General features: G+C 39.9%; 2 protein-coding genes across 5 annotated transcripts in view; one reads left to right on the top strand and one right to left on the bottom strand.

Moving 5' to 3' along the window:
* The window catches only part of LOC138441332 (oocyte-specific histone RNA stem-loop-binding protein 2-like), a 64546-nt gene that overhangs the window by 18119 nt on the left and 28255 nt on the right, over positions 1 to 18172 (top strand). The window lies entirely within an intron of this gene.
* CDC25C (cell division cycle 25C) overlaps positions 4660 to 18172 on the bottom strand; it is a 36582-nt gene continuing 23069 nt past the window's right edge. Inside the window, exons 8-14 of one of the 2 annotated variants that reach the window (XM_069592150.1) lie at positions 10506 to 10658; positions 9384 to 9485; positions 8327 to 8389; positions 6961 to 7059; positions 6290 to 6423; positions 5788 to 5899; positions 4660 to 5583 (exon numbers count right to left, since the gene is read on the bottom strand). In XM_069592150.1, coding sequence (XP_069448251.1) covers positions 5434 to 5583; positions 5788 to 5899; positions 6290 to 6423; positions 6961 to 7059; positions 8327 to 8389; positions 9384 to 9485; positions 10506 to 10658 — 813 coding nt within the window. In that variant the 3' untranslated portion in view covers positions 4660 to 5433. The remainder of the gene's footprint in view (positions 5584 to 5787; positions 5900 to 6289; positions 6424 to 6960; positions 7060 to 8326; positions 8390 to 9383; positions 9486 to 10505; positions 10659 to 18172) is intronic. The other variant, XM_069592151.1, reaches the window with a different exon arrangement.

The following is an 18172-nucleotide window of genomic DNA, read 5'->3' on the forward strand; positions in this document are numbered from 1 at the left end:
CCCAAGATTCTGCAGACAGGTGAAATGACCTTGCTGGGGACAGACCTGGGGCCAGATCCCAGGACCTTTGCCAGACTAGACGCCTCCAAAATTCAGCCCCTTCAGTGTCATGAGGAAGGATGGAAGGATCAAACCTCCCTCAGACTAAACTGCAGAGATTTCCCTGGACGAAAGATCATTGAGAAAGGTGGTTGGAGAGATCATTTAGGAGCCTTATCATTTTCAGAGGAGGGTTAGGAGAGCAAGCTACTCTATCAAGAGCAAATACCTAGAAGAAACCCAGGACTTCTACCCATAAAGATAAGGGTTATTTATTAGATCAATTTACTGGGCTGGTTCCCACCTGCTCCCTGGATAAAGACAGAGGCAGAATGGCATGTAAGAATGAGAACTAAACAGTACTTAGGGAAGATGGTAATGAAAGGTATTGAAGGGTGTCCTCCCCCAATTCCTCCAACCAAGCCCTCTCCTACTTCCACAGCCCACCTGGCAGAGGGCCAGGAGGGAGGGTACTGAGAAGTGCAATATATACCTCTGAGATTTATTGGCTGCTGCTTCTGAATATGGCCATCCTGCTGTGGCCTCTGGGGGGCATTTGCCAATGTAATCAGCTCAGAAAGAGAGTCATTCCAGCCAGGGTGTAAATCACCCTTCACAAAGCTAGGAGAGAGACATGTGGTGCTAGATAAGGAAAGAGACTTATGTGGCCTCCTGTGCCCTTTCCTCCCTTCTCCTGCCCAGGGGGAGCTGATTCCTGGGCTGTAATGCACTTTAAATGGAGTTTGTGCTTCATTTTAATCTATATCTGCCCTGCCAGTCTTACAGGAGAGCTGTGAAAGTGAACATCTGGCTACTCAGCTTTTATACAGGGCCTATTCCCCCCAACCCCCACCAGTCCCACCCTACCTCTGTGTACCTTTCCCAAGTCCTTCCCTCCAGTAAGATTAGGAAACTTCTGGCTAGGGAGCTGATAGACCCCACTCTCCGCTTCGCTCTGGCAATAGTTCCAAAATGGGATTTACAAGGCAAAATGTAACAATATCAGGTGATTGGGATGCTAGGAAAGGGTGCTATGAATCAACAAAGATGTGGGAGGTGATCAAGGGGTGTCACCTCTGCTCTCTCCTTCAGCAACCAAGGCAAATCAGTTTGGGATAGGATGGCAGGCTTAGAAAAGGCATTTGCTCAGGGTACCTACTCAGTGGGTCTATGCAATGTTCTCCCCACAAAAGGAACCAGGAAAGCAAAAGGAACAAGGTCAACTTGATGGGCTGAAAGCAATATCCAAAGCCACCCATAAAAGACCAGCCTCTGTTTGAGAGTAAATGAGATGCTTGGAGCATAATTCTGTCTGGGCACTGTGGTAAAGAGCTTGACATCATCAGGCCTTTAATGAGGATTGGTAACCAAGGCTAGTGGAGGGTTGAGGAAGCCTCTGCAAATAAATATGACTCCAAGACTAATATTGACAGCTCCTCCAGCACACTCTCTCCCCACCAACCATGTCCTTTGTGGCTGCCAACACCTGCTAGATAAGCAGTATTGCTGTTGGGAACCTTGTGGATAATGACAAATGAGCCAATCCTTTCTACAAAGATGTTACTCAACCATCATTCAATTCAATAATGTCTTTTGAGGCTGATTATGAGCCCAGCTTTGTGCCAGGTGCAAAAATGATTAAGACACAAACTGCCCTGGGAGGGCTTTGCAAGCCACTGATTGGGGCTCAAAGCTCTGTATCTTACTCCACTTTCATTTGTAATCTTGGTTTTCTGCCTTCTATCAAGCCCTCTCTCACTGTTGGGCTTTAATTCCTGCCCTGCTGCTATCCTTAGCTAATCCAGGGTGTTAGCAGTTCAGTGAAAAACAGGTAAGAGAACAAGTTTTACAGACTACCTGGTTTCAATTGACATTATCAACACATGCTGTGTGACCTTGGGCATGTCACTCAATTTTTCTGTGCTTCAGTTTCTTCATCTGAAAAATTAATAGCAGTATTTACTTTGTATAACAGTTTTGAGGATTAAAAAAGTATATAGTGAGTAAAGGGTTTAGCTTAGTGCCAGGCACATAGCACACATAGAATGATATCACAGCAGGAATTAATTATTCTATGAACTCAGCCAACCCTTACCAGTCAACCTACAGATTTGGAGTTGGAGGCTAGATCTTCTTCCTTTTGCTGAATATGCTAGTGGGCCAGAGTACTTGTAGGGATGGGAACGAAGAGACTCATTTCTACCTTAAGGGTAGGAACTGTGACATATTTGAATGCTTGTGGTACTTAGAATTGACATCCTTAGAAAGAAACTAGTGAGTCTCTCACATTTTTCTGAACTGAATGGGGAAAGAAGATCCTCCATGCCTCTCACTTTATATATGGCTGGTAAGGAAAGGGAAATGCTTCCCTCTCTGTAGCAAAGGTCAGCCAGGTACTGGGGCTGAGATTGCAACCAGAAGTGTTTTCAGACCAAAAGGTTTCCATTCTTTATCACTTGACTTCATGCTGAATGAATACCAGTCAGTACAAGGACACCAGCACAGAGCTAACCCCTTCATAGCCTCATGCAAAAGTTTCTAGATTGGGTTCTTAGTATCTGCCCTTAGCTTCAGTTCCCAAGCTGAAGCAACCCTATGGCTCTGACTTCTCAAGAACCTATAACTGAGGCACTTACACATTTAACACCTAATACAATGCCAATTTAGAAAGACACATCATTCCACCGATGAGGATTTGGTAACAGCAAAATCCATTAGCATTACAGACTCTGGAGCCATACTGCCTGGGTTCATATGCCAACTCTGCCATTCATTAGCTGTGGGACCTTAAACAAGTTACTCAGTCTCTCTGTTCCTCAATTTCTTTATTGGTAAAACATGTATAATAGTGACTACTTACTTGCCTCACAGGATTGTTGTGAAAATTAGTTTATTTATATAAAATGAATAAATGTTTACTTGCAAGCAGTAAACAACTGAAAGGTTGTTAGCTACTATTTATTATTGTTTCTGAAAATAACATGAATCACGTGACATGGTACCTATACAGTGGGAAGATATTACAAGAAACTATATGGGAAAATGTAGCTTTTCAGGCAAATTTAATTTTCCACAAAGTAGATAGCTGATTAAGCCCTCGTTTTATGTTTTACAACTCAGAACTTCCATTTAAGATCACTGAAATGTGAATACTTGTGCACCAGTCTCTTCCCAGGTAGGGGCTTGCTTCTCCCTTTCTGGGAAGAATTACAGGAAATGACCCACTAGGGTAGGCAGTGAGTCAGGGACCCCTCCTCACACTTGGAAGAGGAGGTGCTTCAAGCAGTTTCCTGCTCAGGTGACTAAGCTCCTGCCTGTTGTGAGGAAGTGTGTGGAATGGGACAAAAGAACAGCATCTTTCCCTCAGCTGTCTCCACCTATTGAAGCAGCAGCTCTTCTCTCCATTTCCCCCCAGCCCTTCTGAGCTCTGAGCTCAAGGGCTCAGGACAGGCAGGTTCAAGCTAGGAGCAGAGACTGCAGGCTGCAGTGGCTGCCTTAGAGAATACAGCAGTGCCCTCTGCTGTGAGGCAAGCATGCAGCACTCTGGGAGAAGAACGTTCCTGAACCTTGCAAAAATCAATTCAGTTACTCGGGCACACTCTTCCCTCCCAATCATTTTTTAAAGTCTCCCTACTCCAGATCTGGGAAGGTGTCACTTTTTTCTCCATTCTATCTCAGTCTAGGCTTCATAGCCTTTTGTCCATTTCTAGTCCTGAGCTATCACTACTACCAGGTTAATGCCACAGAATGACAATGTGCAATTCCACTGCCGTCCAGGCCAAGAAGGGCTGTATCTGACTACACAGACAAAAACCTACTCACCTTAAAGAGCTCTAAAAAAGGAAAGCCTGGGGTAATGCTGAAGAGTGTAACTTAAAAATATCTTTCTGTGGATGCAAGTTCATTCCCTGGTTGGGGAACTAAGATATCACATGCCAGACGGCATGGCCATATTTTTTTTTTAATTGATTAATTAAATATCTTTCTGAAGTCTAACTGATCTTGCTTGGTACTTTTCTTTTCTTTCATCCTTATCTTCATATGGCACAGACGTCTACTTCCAACCATCCTAAATCTGTCTCTGTGAAACATGAAGAGGAGTGGAAAAAAAAACTTTGGAAAATGGGAAAAGTCAAAACTCCACTGAGGCACACTTTCCTGGTGGTCCAGTGGTTGAGAATCTGCCTGCCAGTGCAGGGGACATAGGTTCAACCCCCGGTCTGGGAGACTCCACATGCTGCAGGGCAACTGGGCCTGTGCGCCACAAATACTGACCCAGTACTCTCCAACGAGAAGCCACTGCAATGAGAAGCACCACAACTATAGAGTAGCCCCCACACACACTGCCCCCAGTCTCTGCAACTGGAAGAAAGCCCAAGCAGCAGCAAAGGTCCAGTGCAGCCAAAAATAAATAAATAAATATTTTTTAAAATTCTATTGAGGCTGTAGATAAGGAAACTTTGGAATGCAACTCAGACCTATCACTTGGTCTTACAGAATGGCAATTATTTTGGTTTTCTGAGTCTTGATACCACAAAGAATTGAGTCTGGGGCACACTTTTAGCCAATTCATACCATGGAATGGTATAGGAAAGGAAAGTCTGAAACATCGCTGAAGAATTCCATTTAAAAGGTTTTCTTTAATTCCAGAGCTGCAGTTCTCAAGTCTTGACATGCATCACAATCACCTGAAAGGGAGATTTTTAAAACCCAGATTTCTGTGCCCTAACCTCAGACATTCTGCTTTAGCAGGTCTGGAGTGGGCTGTGAAAACCTGCATTTCAAGCAAAGTTCAGATAATGCTGATGGACCAGGGCCCAAACTTTGAGAACCATGGTCTGGAGTAAAGCACTTTGGCCTCAGCTATGAATAGAGATGGCTACATCTTTGTCTGAAGGAGTTTAAATGTGGTGATTACTTCCTCACATACATCTTCTAGGATTTTTTCTCATTCATCAATGTTTATATTTCCATTTTTAAAAAAAGAAGAGGGAGGGAGACAAAGAAGGAAAATACAGAGAAAGAAGATGGACAATTCTCTCAACTCTCTCTTGCATAGCTAGAGCCCAGGAGAAAGATCTGGCTGACCTCTGAGAAGATGCGAGTAGTTAGGAAGAGGAATGCAACAGCCCCCTGAAGCAACATAAATCTCCATGCAACCCAAGGCTCCAACCTTAGAGAACTAGCTCAAGGACTTCCTCACTAGCCAGCAGCTCTACTAAAATGTAACCAATCCCCACACCTGGGATTTCATTAGTTTGGCAGCCTGTTGGTTTGCTGACATCTTTTAACATCTTAGAATGAAAAGAGGCTGCATAGAAGATGGCCTCTTTCTGCTCAGGGTTTCTACAGTGCCTTTTGGTGAGTCCCAGGCAGCCAGTAGATGACCTGATATCATGGGCTCACATCCTTCACCAGTAAGGCAATCTGCGCCTGCAGCTGCCGCTCTCCTTCCCACGCTTTGCTCTGGTTTCGACACCTCAGCAGCTCAGCTTTATGGTCCTGGTGATGCATTGGGCAGTAGCTCTGTGGTTCACACAGCTCCTGAAAGGCAAGGGACAGAGTAAGGAATCCTCTTGATGCCTACAGTCTGCCCACGAGGTATAATAGAGATGCTATAGGGAGTGGCTTAGAAGGAATAGCACTTTCTTCTCAGAGGGCTTTGCAGGCCCTGGGAGCTGCATGTTAAAGCTGGCTCCCCCAAGTCTGGGCTCCCCCATTGCCCCACATGCCCCATCCAAGATTTACCATATGTTCTGGAAAGAAGTCTCTGTAGCCCCCTTTGAGGATGTACAGTTCTGGGTAGTATAGTGCAGGATACTGGTTCAGAGCCCTGTCCTCTTCTCTCAGAGAATGGCACCTTTAGAGAAAAATCCAGAGATGGGTGAGATGGGAAAAAGCAAGTTCAGGATTCCATGGGTCACTCACTGGGGAAGGGGAGGAAGAATAGACTTTCATAACCCTCAAAAAGAGCTCCAGATCTTATTTTTGCAAAACAAGGTGCAAGTAGCACCGCTCTTTCTCCTTTCCTCCATTGGTAACTAATTCCAAATCCCTTTTCCTTCACTACTTCAAACCTTTGAATTGTAGAAACTTCTTCCTTCCACCTCCTTAACATTCTTTAAACTATAGTGGAAATCGTTCATTCATTTAGTCTCTGTCTGAACTGGGCTGGGAAGGTTCCCTGGCTATAAGTCCCAACTCAAGATCCATCACCCTCTCCATGCCCTCTCCTTGTGCAGACACTCACATTCGGGGACCCCTCTCAGAGGAGAATTCACAATGGAACACGATGACTATTCTTTTCTGGTTATCCAAAGGGACAATGGGTTTCTTCAGAAAGAAGTTATACAGTTCTTCTTGACTGTACAAATTTAATGCTCCCTGTAAAATAATTTTATTAAGTATTTCCTTAAGGGTGAGAGAACGGGGCCAACACTTAGAAATAACTGGAATACCATCTTGAAATATTTAGTTCAGGAAGACTAGACTATTAAGTACTTTCAGAGTGGAAATCTACCTGTATCAACCTCCAGAGCCTGGCATGGAGCTTGGTTATATACTAGGTGCTCAATAAACATTTATAGAACGGAACTGCCTGAAGTGTAGGGATTATCGTGAGAACGGTCTGTAAGCATTAAGTGTTTGCAAAGTGCTACTCAGTCCCTGGATTAATGTTTTTATTTCCAGGTAGGAGCTTTTGGCTCCTATAGGAAAGAGGCAGATTGGTCTAGGAGGGAAAGGGAAAGTAAATTGCTCAACGTTCACAGAATTACAACAGGAATGAGGGCTAACAACCTTGATGTATTCCAAATGTATAATGTCTGCCTTGGTTCCAGAGGTTGCAAGACCCTTTGCCTAGACTTCTTAATAAGTGGTATCTCCAGTCCCTCCCCTGCTAAGTCCTCAATATAACCTTACCTGAATGTGTCCTCCCAGGAACTCATATGGATAGCGGCAATCGATGATATAAAACTTCTCAATCAGACCCTGGAACTCCCCTGATAGTAAGGCAGCCACCTGTACAGAAACTATGACTGAATACCCTGCCTCTTTGGAAGGAGAGAAGAGCCAGTCACCCAGTTCCTGATGTGTACTCCTTTTAGTCACTCAGGATCCCACTGTATGCCCAGCCTCCAGAGTCCCCCTATATTTGAAACAGAGCAGTGATGCAACCGCCCCCCATCAACCCTCTGCAAGTAAGAGAATAAAACAGGCAATGGCCTTTCGGAGAACCAAAACAGTCGGTATTGCCAGGACACAAGGGAGAAGATTCAAGCTGTTTATTTGGAGGAAGACACGGCTACAATCAATCTCTGAGAAGACACCCAAGGATTTCTGTAAGGGCACAGGTAGCAGCTAGAGGTCTCAATTTTATAAGAAGAAATGAGGAATGATTCCCCACTCTCCACTATAAGATTAGAAAGCAAGTTTCTCAAAAGGGATATGGAAGGAAAGGGTTGATATCCAGAGGAGGAAACTTGAGCTACATGTGGTTATATAAATTGGTTCAAACTTTCCAGAGGAAACTTTGCAAATACTTATTAAAAAAAATGTAATTACATTTTCAGCAAGTTCTTTTCTAGCATCTTAAGTAAACAGAAGTACATAAAGATAGGGCACAATAATGTTGATCCCACCATCGCTTTAGATTATCAAAATATTATAAATAAATAATAAAAGAGGTTTAGTTTAAAAAGTTATATATTATCAATATAACAGAATATTACATAGCCATCAAAGGGATAATACAGATTTTTAAAAAAATGATATAGAAGGATGTTTACAATGACTTACTAAGCTAACTATAAAATTACATGATTATGATACTGTTTTTATAAAACTTATTATACCAGAATAAAATCTGTAAGGCCATAAGGAAAGTCTTACTAGTGCTTATCTCTGATGGTGAGACCTATGGGTAAAGTGACAAAATAATTATTGCACAAACTAGAATACTTTTGAGAGTGACAGAGAGCACAATATGCAGTAATAGGCATAAATGGAATTGCAACATGTAAACCAGGATGTAAGGCCAGCTTAATTGGGTGATTTTTACTTTTCTCCCTTCCCCTTCCTCCTTCCTTAGGTAACAATTATATATCATTTGCTTAATTACAAACAAAGGTGACATATAAGAGAGTTTTTTAACATAGCTTCAGCTGAATACAGAGCCCACATGAGTGAACAAAGTGAAAGAAATACAAATGGAAGTGGGGATTTTAGGGACAGAACAGACCAGATGGCAGCTTATGTAACCAGTTACCATCTCCAGAAATCTGCTTACTGTTTCTGGGTTGACGTACTTCAGATCTTGGTGTTTCCCTGACACGGTTGGCAGTGCACATACCTAGAAATACCCAAGAGCTAAAAAAACAGCAAGTTCTCTATATCCAAATTTGAAATCATGACCCGTATATTGTCCTATCCAAATGACATTTAAAACCCCACATGCCTTCAGAAATCAATGGTCTCAATATGCATATGCAACAATCCCATTTCTAAGAACTGAACCTAAAGAGCTAATTACGAATGTTTAAAATTTCTTAGATTTAGCTGCAAATATGTCCATCTTGGTACAGTTCATAAGGAAAATTTGTAGAAGTAAATAACAAGAAAGGATTCATCAGGAAATTACAGGCAGCCAAAAAAAAAAAAAATAGTGTGCTGCTATTAAAAGTGATGAAATGATGAAGAACTATTTATTGACATGAAAAGATGTTCCTGATATATCAAAGGAGATGGAATAAAAACCTAAAAACAAACATGGAAAAACAAAAAGTGTATTTGTGTACACACATGTGTCTTTGTGAAAATAAATACAGATATACACCAAAATATACACCAGAAATATACACCAAAAAAATAGTAAACAAAAACAATAATACTCTGGTAAGATCTGAGATAGATTCCATTTTCTACCTTTTCTGTAGTCACCAAATATGATTTATATAATTTTTAAATATGTTTTTTTAAAAAGTAGAAAGCTTCATACTTGGGACTTCCCTGGCAGTCCAGTGATTAAGACTCTGTGCTTCCACTGCAGGGGACACAGGCTCGACCCCTGGTTAGGGAACTAAGGTTCCACATGCCATAGGGCACCACCAAAAAACAGGAAAAAAAAAGCCTCATACTTTTTCCACTTCTGTAGATATTTCCAGAGTGAATAAGGGACACTTTCTCATGAAAGGCTTAGGGCCTAGATCTACCACTACAGCACCTTCAGGTTATCAGTGAGTACTTGCTAAAGATGCATATTAATTAAACTTAGTGTCCTCTGGAAGCAGATAAAATTCAGATCCAAAATACAGGATGAAATATAAGATTGGTGCAACCAAACTCACCTTGGAGAAATCACCAATCAGAGGCCCCTGGTTTGAATCTTCCTCCAGCATCTGAGTCATATTGATGTCACAGAGGGAGACCATTTTCTTTAGACCTAAGCCCTAAAGACAAGATTCCCCCCACCCCAATCCTCATGTTAAAGGTTTAAAAACCAAGAGAAGGAAGGAGTGTTGGGAGATTCATTAAAAACATGCATACTCTTTGATCTAATAATTCCACTTGTTTTACTAAGAAAATAAAGATATGTAGAAAGATTTGGCTATTAACGATGTTTACAATAGAGAAAAATTACTAATAAATTAAATGATCAGTAACAGGATCTTGGTTAAACAAATCATATCCACACATTATTGATTACTATTAAGGAGGCCTGGCGTGCTGCAATTCATGGGGTTGCAGAGAGTCGGACACAACTAAGCAACTGAACTGAACTGAAGGAATAAAATGTAAGCTGTAAATTAACTTCATTAACTTGAAAATAAGACATCATTAAGTAGGTTAGAAAACATGTATTTTGTAATGCCTCTTTAATAAAAGAAAAAATATATTTGCATTAAAAAAGTCTGAAAGGCTATACATTATTAACAGTAATTAACTCTGGCCTATGTGATTATGTACATTTTGCAATGGCTTCTTTTTGCTTATTTGAATTTTCTATTTTTCTATAATGTCATACACTGATTCTATAAAATAGCCAAACGTATTGAGATTTCTTTTTTAAAAGAGAGATACAGGATGAGGGCTAAGTTTTTCAGAATTTGCTTTCCAGCAAACCAGTGTGCTCTATGATGTTATTTCTGTCCAAATGCCTATAAAACAGCAATAAATATCCTTCTCAATCAGAGTTCCCTTGTATTCTCTCAGATCTTAAAAAAGGTGGTTGGGAAGACAATACAATGATATCATTTCCAAAATTATAATATAACATATTTATTATTAAATACTATATATGGGTGCAGATGTAGAAAAGGAAAATGGAAAGAGGAGATAAAGGTAAAAGTACAAGGCCAAAAGCTATGCCAAAGCAACCCCCCAACCCAGAAAGGTGGAGAAGATGAGATAAAGATTAAAGACACTGTCTTTTTAAAAAGTTTCTGACAAAAAAGAAAAAAAAGTCTTACCTTTCTGAGCTCTTTGTGGTTTGAACAATATTTCTTTTTTACTTTATCTGGTATTGTGCTGTCCTTGAATTTTACCACCTGCTTCAGACTTGGACTGTTCAAGATGTCTGGCAATGACGAGGAGCGATACAGGGAGCTCCAGTTCAGAGGTGGCTGTTTGGAAACATGAAACCCCATAGTTCTTATTCCTTGAAGTGTGTCTGCAGGCCAGCACTGTGAACCTCCCCTGGGAGATGGTTAGAAATGCAGAATCCCAGATGTTAGGCTTCTTCCCAAACCTGATGAATTAAAATTTGCACTCTAACAAGATGCCCAGATGATTCCTAGAAACACTTAAGTTTGAGAAACAATGCCCCAGGTAAGGAACCTGTCCTCCCTTCCTCATTAACACCTTCTCCTCAGACTCCATGATGTTCCATCTCTAAGATGTTTTAACTCCAGCCAAATTCTCAACCTGATCATCATATATGACAATACTTGTAGAAAAAAGCAAATGCAAGCTTAATTCCTCTCGTCATATGATAGCTTCTCTATGGGATCCTAAGACCCTGACTATCAAGATTTAAGAATCCCAACAAAGCTGAAGATAACAAGCCAAAAAAGTTAGCCTAGGTGAAAAGTACTAAGAAGCAAGAGTGTATAGTTGTCCCTTGAGACAACTGTGAGGTATCTGTGAGAGGCTGGTTCCAGGACCCCCACAGATATCAAAATCTAGGGGTGCTCAAGTCCCTTATTTAAAATCATGTAGTATATTCTATGAACATCCTTCTGTACATTTATTTTATTTATTTATTGACCATGCTGCACAGCATGTGAAATCTTAGTTTCCTGACCAGAGATCAAATCTATGCCCCATGCAGTTGAACTGCAGAGTGGTTAACCCAGGGAATTCCCTCTTGTGTATTTTAAATCATTTCCAGATTGCTTATAATATGTGTGTGTGCATGTGTGTGCATGCACACGCACACTCATGCATGCATGCTAAGTCACTTCAGTCGTTTCTGACTCTTTGCAACCCTGTGGACTGTAGTCTGACAGGTTCCTCTGTCCATGGATTTTCCAGGCAAGAATACTGGAGTGGATTGCCATGCCCTCCTCCAAGGGATCTTCCTGACCCAGGGTCAAACCCACATCTCCTGCATCTCCTGCATTGACAGGTGGACTTTTTACCACTATGCTACCTTGGAAGCCTGCTTATAATACCTAATACAATGTAAATGCTATGTAAATGGTTTCCCATGTAGGCAAATTCAAGCTTGCTTTTTGGAACTTCCTTCATGGGAAAAAAAGAAAACTTAAAAAAAAGTTTTTTTTCAATCTGTGGAGTGAAAGAGGAAAACTATCATTCAGGCTTAAAAGAGGTTAATGGGGGGAGAAAAACAGCAAAATAAGCAGAATGCAAGGGAAAAGGAAATAATAGAATCTAATATCAGGAAGAGGACCAGATGGCTTTACAGCTGAATTCTACCAAAAATTTAGAGAAGAGCTAACACCTATCCTACTCAAACTCTTTCAGAAAATTGCAAAGGAAGGTAAACTTCCAAGCTCATTCTATGAGGCCACCATCACCCTAATACCAAAATCTGACAAAGATGCCACAAAAAAAGAAAACTACAGGTCAATATCACTGATGAACATAGATGCAAAAATCCTTAACAAAATTCTAGCAAACAGAATCCAACAACATATTAAAAAGATCATTCATCATGACCAAGTGGGCTTTATCCCAGGGATGCAAGGATTCTTCAATATCTGCAAATCAATCAATGTAATACACCACATTAACAAACTGAAAGATAAAAACTATATGATTATCTCAATAGATGCAGAGAAAGCCTTTGACAAAATTAAACATCCGTTTATGATAAAAACTCTCCAGAAAGCAGGAATACAAGGAACATACCTCAACATAATAAAAGCTATATATGACAAACCCACAGCAAACATTACCCTCAATGGTGAGAAATTGAAAGCATTTCCCCTAAAGTCAGGAAAAAGAAAAGGGTGCCCACTCTCACCACTACTATTCAATATAGTTTTGGAAGTTTTGGCCACAGCAATCAGAGCAGAAGAAGAAATAAAATGAATCCAGTTTGGAAAAGACGAAGTAAAACTCTCACTGTTTGCAGATGACATGATCCTCTACACAGAAAACCCTAAAGACTCCACCAGAAAATTACTAGAGCTAATCAATGAATATAGTAATGTTGTAGGATATAAAATTAACACACAGAAATCCCTTGCATTCTTATACACTAACAATGAGAAAACAGAAAGAGAAATTAAGGAAACAATTCTATTCACCATTGCAATGAAAAGAATAAAATACTTAGGAATATATCTACCTAAAGAAACAAAAGACCTATATATAGAAAACTATAAAACACTGATGAAAGAAATCAAAGAGGACACAAACAGATGGAAAAATATACCATGTTCATGGATTGGAAGAATCAATGTAGTGAAAATGAGTATACTACCCAAAGCAATCTATAGATTCAATATAATTTCTATCAAGCCACCAATGGTATTTTTCACAGGACTAGAACAAATAATTTAACAATTTGTATGGAAATAAAGAACTAGAACAAATAATTTCACAATTTGTATGGAAATACAAAAAACCTCAAATAGCCAAAGCAATCTTGAGAAAGAAGAATGGAACTGGAGGAATCAACCTGCCTGACTTCAGGCTCTACTACAAAGCCACAGTCATCAAGACAGTATGCTACTGGCACAAAGACAGAAATATAGATCAATGGAACAAAATAGAAAGCCCAGAGCTAAATCCACACACCTATGGACACCTTATCTTTGACAAAAAAGGCAAGAATATACAATGGAGAAAAGACAATCTCTTTAACAAGTGGTGGTGGGAAAACTTGTAAAAGTAAACTTGTAAAACTTGTAAAAGTCAACCACTTGTAAAAGAATGAAACTAGAACACTTTCTAACACCATACAAAAAAATAAACTCAGAAAGGATTAAAGATCTAAACATAAGACCAGAAACTATAAAACTCCTAGAGGAAAACATAGGCAAAACACTCTCTGACATAAATCACAGCAGGATCTTCTATGACCTACCTCCCAGAGTAATGGAAATAAAAGCAAAAATAAACAAATGGGACCTAATTAAACTTAAAAGATTTGTACAATGAAGGAAACTATAAACAAGGTGAAAAGACAGCGTTCAGAATGGGAGAAAATAATAGTAAATGAAGCAATGGACAAAGAATTAATCTCAAAAATATACAAGCAATACCTGCAGCTCAATTTCAGAAAAATAAAAGACCTAATCAAAAAGTGGGCCAAAGAACTAAACAGACATTTCTCCACAGAAGACATACAGATGGCTAACAAACACATGAAAAGGTACTCAACATCACCCATTATCAGAGAAATGCAAATCAAAACCACAATGAGGTACCATTTCACACCAGTCAGAATGGCTGCTATCCAAAAGTCTACTAACGATAAATGCTAGAGAGAGTGTGGAGAAAAGGGAACCCTCTTACACTATTGGTGGGAATGCAACTAGTACAGCCACTATGGAGAACAGTGTGGCGATTCCTTAAAAAACTGGAACTAGAACTGCCATATGACCCAGCAATCCCACTACTGGGCATAGACACCGAGGAAATCAGAATTCAAAGAGACACGTGTACCCCAGTGTTCATCACAGCACAGTTTATAATAGCCAGGACATGGAAGCAACCCAGATGTCCATCAGCAGATGAATGGATAAGAAAGCTGTGGTACATATACACAATGGAATATTACTCAGCCATTAAAAAGAATACATTTGAATCAGTTCTAAAGAGGTGGATGAAACTGGAGCCTATTATACAGAGTGAAGCCAGAAAGAAAAACACCAATACAGTATACTAATGCATATATGTGGAATTTAGAAAGATGGTAATGATAACCCTATATGCAAGACAGCAAAAGAGACACAGATGTATAGAACAGTCTTTTGGACTCTGTGGGAGAAGATGAGGGTGGAATGATTTGAGAGAATAGCATTGAAATATGTATATTATCATATGTGAAACATCACCAGTCCAGGTTCGATGCATGAGAAAGGGTACCCAGGGCTGGTGCACTGGGATGACTCAGAGGGATGGGATGGGGAGGGAGGTCGGAGGAGGGTTCAGGATGGGGAACATATGTACACCCATGGCTGATTCATGTCAATGTATGGCAAAACCACTACAATATTGTAAAGTAATTAGCCTCCAATTAAAATAAAAAAATTGAAAAAAAATATCAGGATGACCATTATAGGATTGATACTATGAAGCCTATCAGGAAGAAAAAATGGATTAAATACCATGGGAGCTGCTCACCCAGGAATAGACTAAGTACAGAAGTATAGACTAATAGTCTCTTTGAAAGATACGATATGGGTGTTATATACCCAGATGCAGGGGGATATATTAAAAGATCTCTGATAGCAACTTTAAACTAATCCAAGATTCTTATCCTCTGTTTTCCTTCTTTATATACTTATCTCACTAACTGCCATGGATTGATTTAGAAGCAGGCTAGGCCATAAGAGAGTCAAAATTGGAAAACATATTGATAGTCAATGGTTTCTGGGAGAAGAAAGTAAGAACATCAGTAATTTACTGTACAACAACACCATAACTACATCTACACAACAGTATTTGTCACACCCATGGTCCTGTCTAAAGAAAACTTGATTGTTCATGGTACCAGTTAAAGGTACAGATCACATTTGATATACCAACATTCTATACCTACTTTTTCCCTTGGACCCCTGCCAGTCAACACCCTATAGTCTCCACAATCCTACTGCAAGCCACTGGTGACTGGACCATATTGCTGACTGAACACTCCTATTTAGTGGTCAAAAATATGTAAACATAATCTGGGTCAATCAGGTTCCCTCTCTGGGAGTCGAACTTGCAAAATGTCAAAATAATTAGGCAGCAGTAGAAGCCAAAGTTTTATTAAAAGGAAGGAGCCAAGAGATACAGTCAAGGTCATGACACCAGTGATGAATGGATGGATGAACCAAAGGTATAGTGGTTGAGGAGATGTGGTAAAGAACTGAGAAGCAGGCTACCCAGCCTCCATGAATGACTTCCCTTCGTATTACTTCAGTTTTGCCCTGAGAAGAATGCAGGAGAAAGCTAGATCATAATTTCAAATTTGCTGGCCTTAGTCAATCTTTATTTCTTTAACCAAAGGAGCCTATCTAGAACACACTGTAATTATTAAGCAAAGAGTTTATTTTAAAGAGTTTGAATTAACTATCTACTAAGTGAAATGTATCCATTTATTAGCATTACATCTAAGAAATATTTGCCTAACATAGGGTCATAAGCATTCTTCTCTTTCTTTCTTCAGCTGTTCTACACTCTTATGTTTAGGCCCATGATTCATTTTGTGTAAAGTTATATATATGATATGAAGTATGCTGCTGCTGCTGCTAAGTCGCTTCAGTTGTGTCCGACTCTGTGTGACCCCATAGACAGCAGCCCACCAGGCTCCCCCGTCCCTGGGATTCTCCAGGCAAGAATACTGGAGTGGGTTGCCATTTCCTTCTCCAGATAAGAAGTATAGATTGAAGTTTTTGTTTTACACATGGATTTTCCATTGCTCCAGCACAATTTGTTGAAGAGATTATGCTTTCTGCATTTACTTGCTTTTGTATCTTCATCTATTATCAATTGACCATACATGCATAGGTCTATTTCTCAAATCTCTATTCTGTTGCACTGAAGCTTTAGGTTTTTGGTAGCTATTATGATGGCAATAATGAGGGTGATAAACATCTCTTTGGGTTTCATATAGTCCAAGGACAAGAAGCCAGAAATAAACGTTCACCGAAAACTATTTCAACAAACAGAAACAGCCACTAGTGCTTTGATAGGTTATTTCCAATACATTTACATAAAAACAAATGGCAACTGACTGCAAAGAGTATAAGTGCTAAGTCATAGAGGAACAATAATGATACTTTTGCTTTGTCTAGCTAGTCAGGAGTTTCCCAGTGTCCAGAAGCTGGTGAGGGCAGATCCCAGGACCAGCTGTCTTAGATCTACCAACTAATGGCTTTCATTGTTTAAGGAATTAATGAACACTTTCCAAATCTGGGAATTTTTAAGCACTGAAAAGACCAGAAAGAAAAAAGCTCAAATCTATCTATAGATTTTTAAACTGGATAATTATTTCATAAACTGAAGAGGCATCACCATTTCTTCATAGCTTATATGCTCTTTAACACACATAGACTTGGCTTCTGTCTGTACCACTCTACTGCTCTTATCAAGGTTATCAACAATCTTCTTGAAACATCAGTCACTTCTTTAGCCTTGTATCATCCTGAATCACACAGTGGCTTCCATTGACTTGGTTACTTCCTTCTTTAGCTTCAGTGGCACTACCTAGTTTCTGAGTTTAGTCCTTGTATAGGCAACCATTTACTGAAAAAACTGTGATTCTTCTAACTCTCCGGCTCCTGTCTTCTTTGCCAAGTTTCCCCACCTATCAAACCTTGAATAGATGTTGGATTCAGAGCTAGGACCTGGCCTTTTTTCTAGGTGATTTTTTTCTACTCATTAATTTAGATTTTTCCCTCTATGATGATGATCCTCAAATTTCTATCTCAAGACCTCTGTTCTAACTTCCAGACTTCCATATTTACATACCTGTTAGACAATTTTCAAGTAAATACCAGGTGACATAGCAGTGAATAAGAGGGTGGAAGAGACAAATAAACATAATCTGTACTTTCATATACTGATAAGTGTCATAAGTGAAAAAGAAAAGATAAAAGATAGGAAAAATACTGGGGTTAGAAGCTCGTTGGGAAAGGCTTTCTGACAAATGTGGAGATCTGAGACTGAAATGAGGGAGAAAATCATGTTTGCCCAGGGGAAGTGTTCTAGGCTGCAGGAACAACAAATGCTCTGGTGAGAATGGCAAAACCAGTGATGGCAGAATTTAGGATGGTTCCAGCTTCCCTGGTGGCTCAGAGATTAAAGTGTATGCCTGCAATGCAGGAGACCTGGGTTTGATCCCTGGGTCAGGAAGATCCCCTGGAGAAGGAAATGGCAACCCACTCCAGTATTCTTGCCTGGAGAATCCAATGGATGGAGGAGCCTTGTGAGCTACAGTCCACGGTGTCGCAAAGAGTTGGACATGACTGAGCGACTTCACTTTCATTTTTAGAAAGCTCAAAAACCTGAAGCAATACTGGACTTCCCTGGTTGTCCAGTGGTTAAGAATCTGCCTGCCAGTGCAGTGGATGCAGGCTTGATCTCATAAACCTGCAAATCTTGGGGAAGATTTCACATGCCATAGAGCAGCTAAGTCCATGTACCACAACTACTGAAGTCCAAGAACCCTAGAGCCTGTACTCTACAACACAAGCCACCACAAGGAGAAGCCCACACAGTACAATGAAGACCTAGCACCACCAAAAATAAATAAATATTAAGAAAAAGAAAACTGAAGTAATACTATAAACCAACTAGATACTGTACCCAACAACAGTATTCTCAAATACACATTCTACTCAAATAAACATGGAACAGCCTCCAGCATAGATTATATACTAGGATATTGATAAAAGAACTCAATAAATTTTAAGAATTGAAGTGATATAAAGTATGCTCTTTGAACACAATAGAAAAT

Source organism: Ovis canadensis, chromosome 5, assembly GCF_042477335.2.
Source record: "Ovis canadensis isolate MfBH-ARS-UI-01 breed Bighorn chromosome 5, ARS-UI_OviCan_v2, whole genome shotgun sequence".
Taxonomy (NCBI): Eukaryota; Metazoa; Chordata; class Mammalia; order Artiodactyla; family Bovidae; genus Ovis; species Ovis canadensis.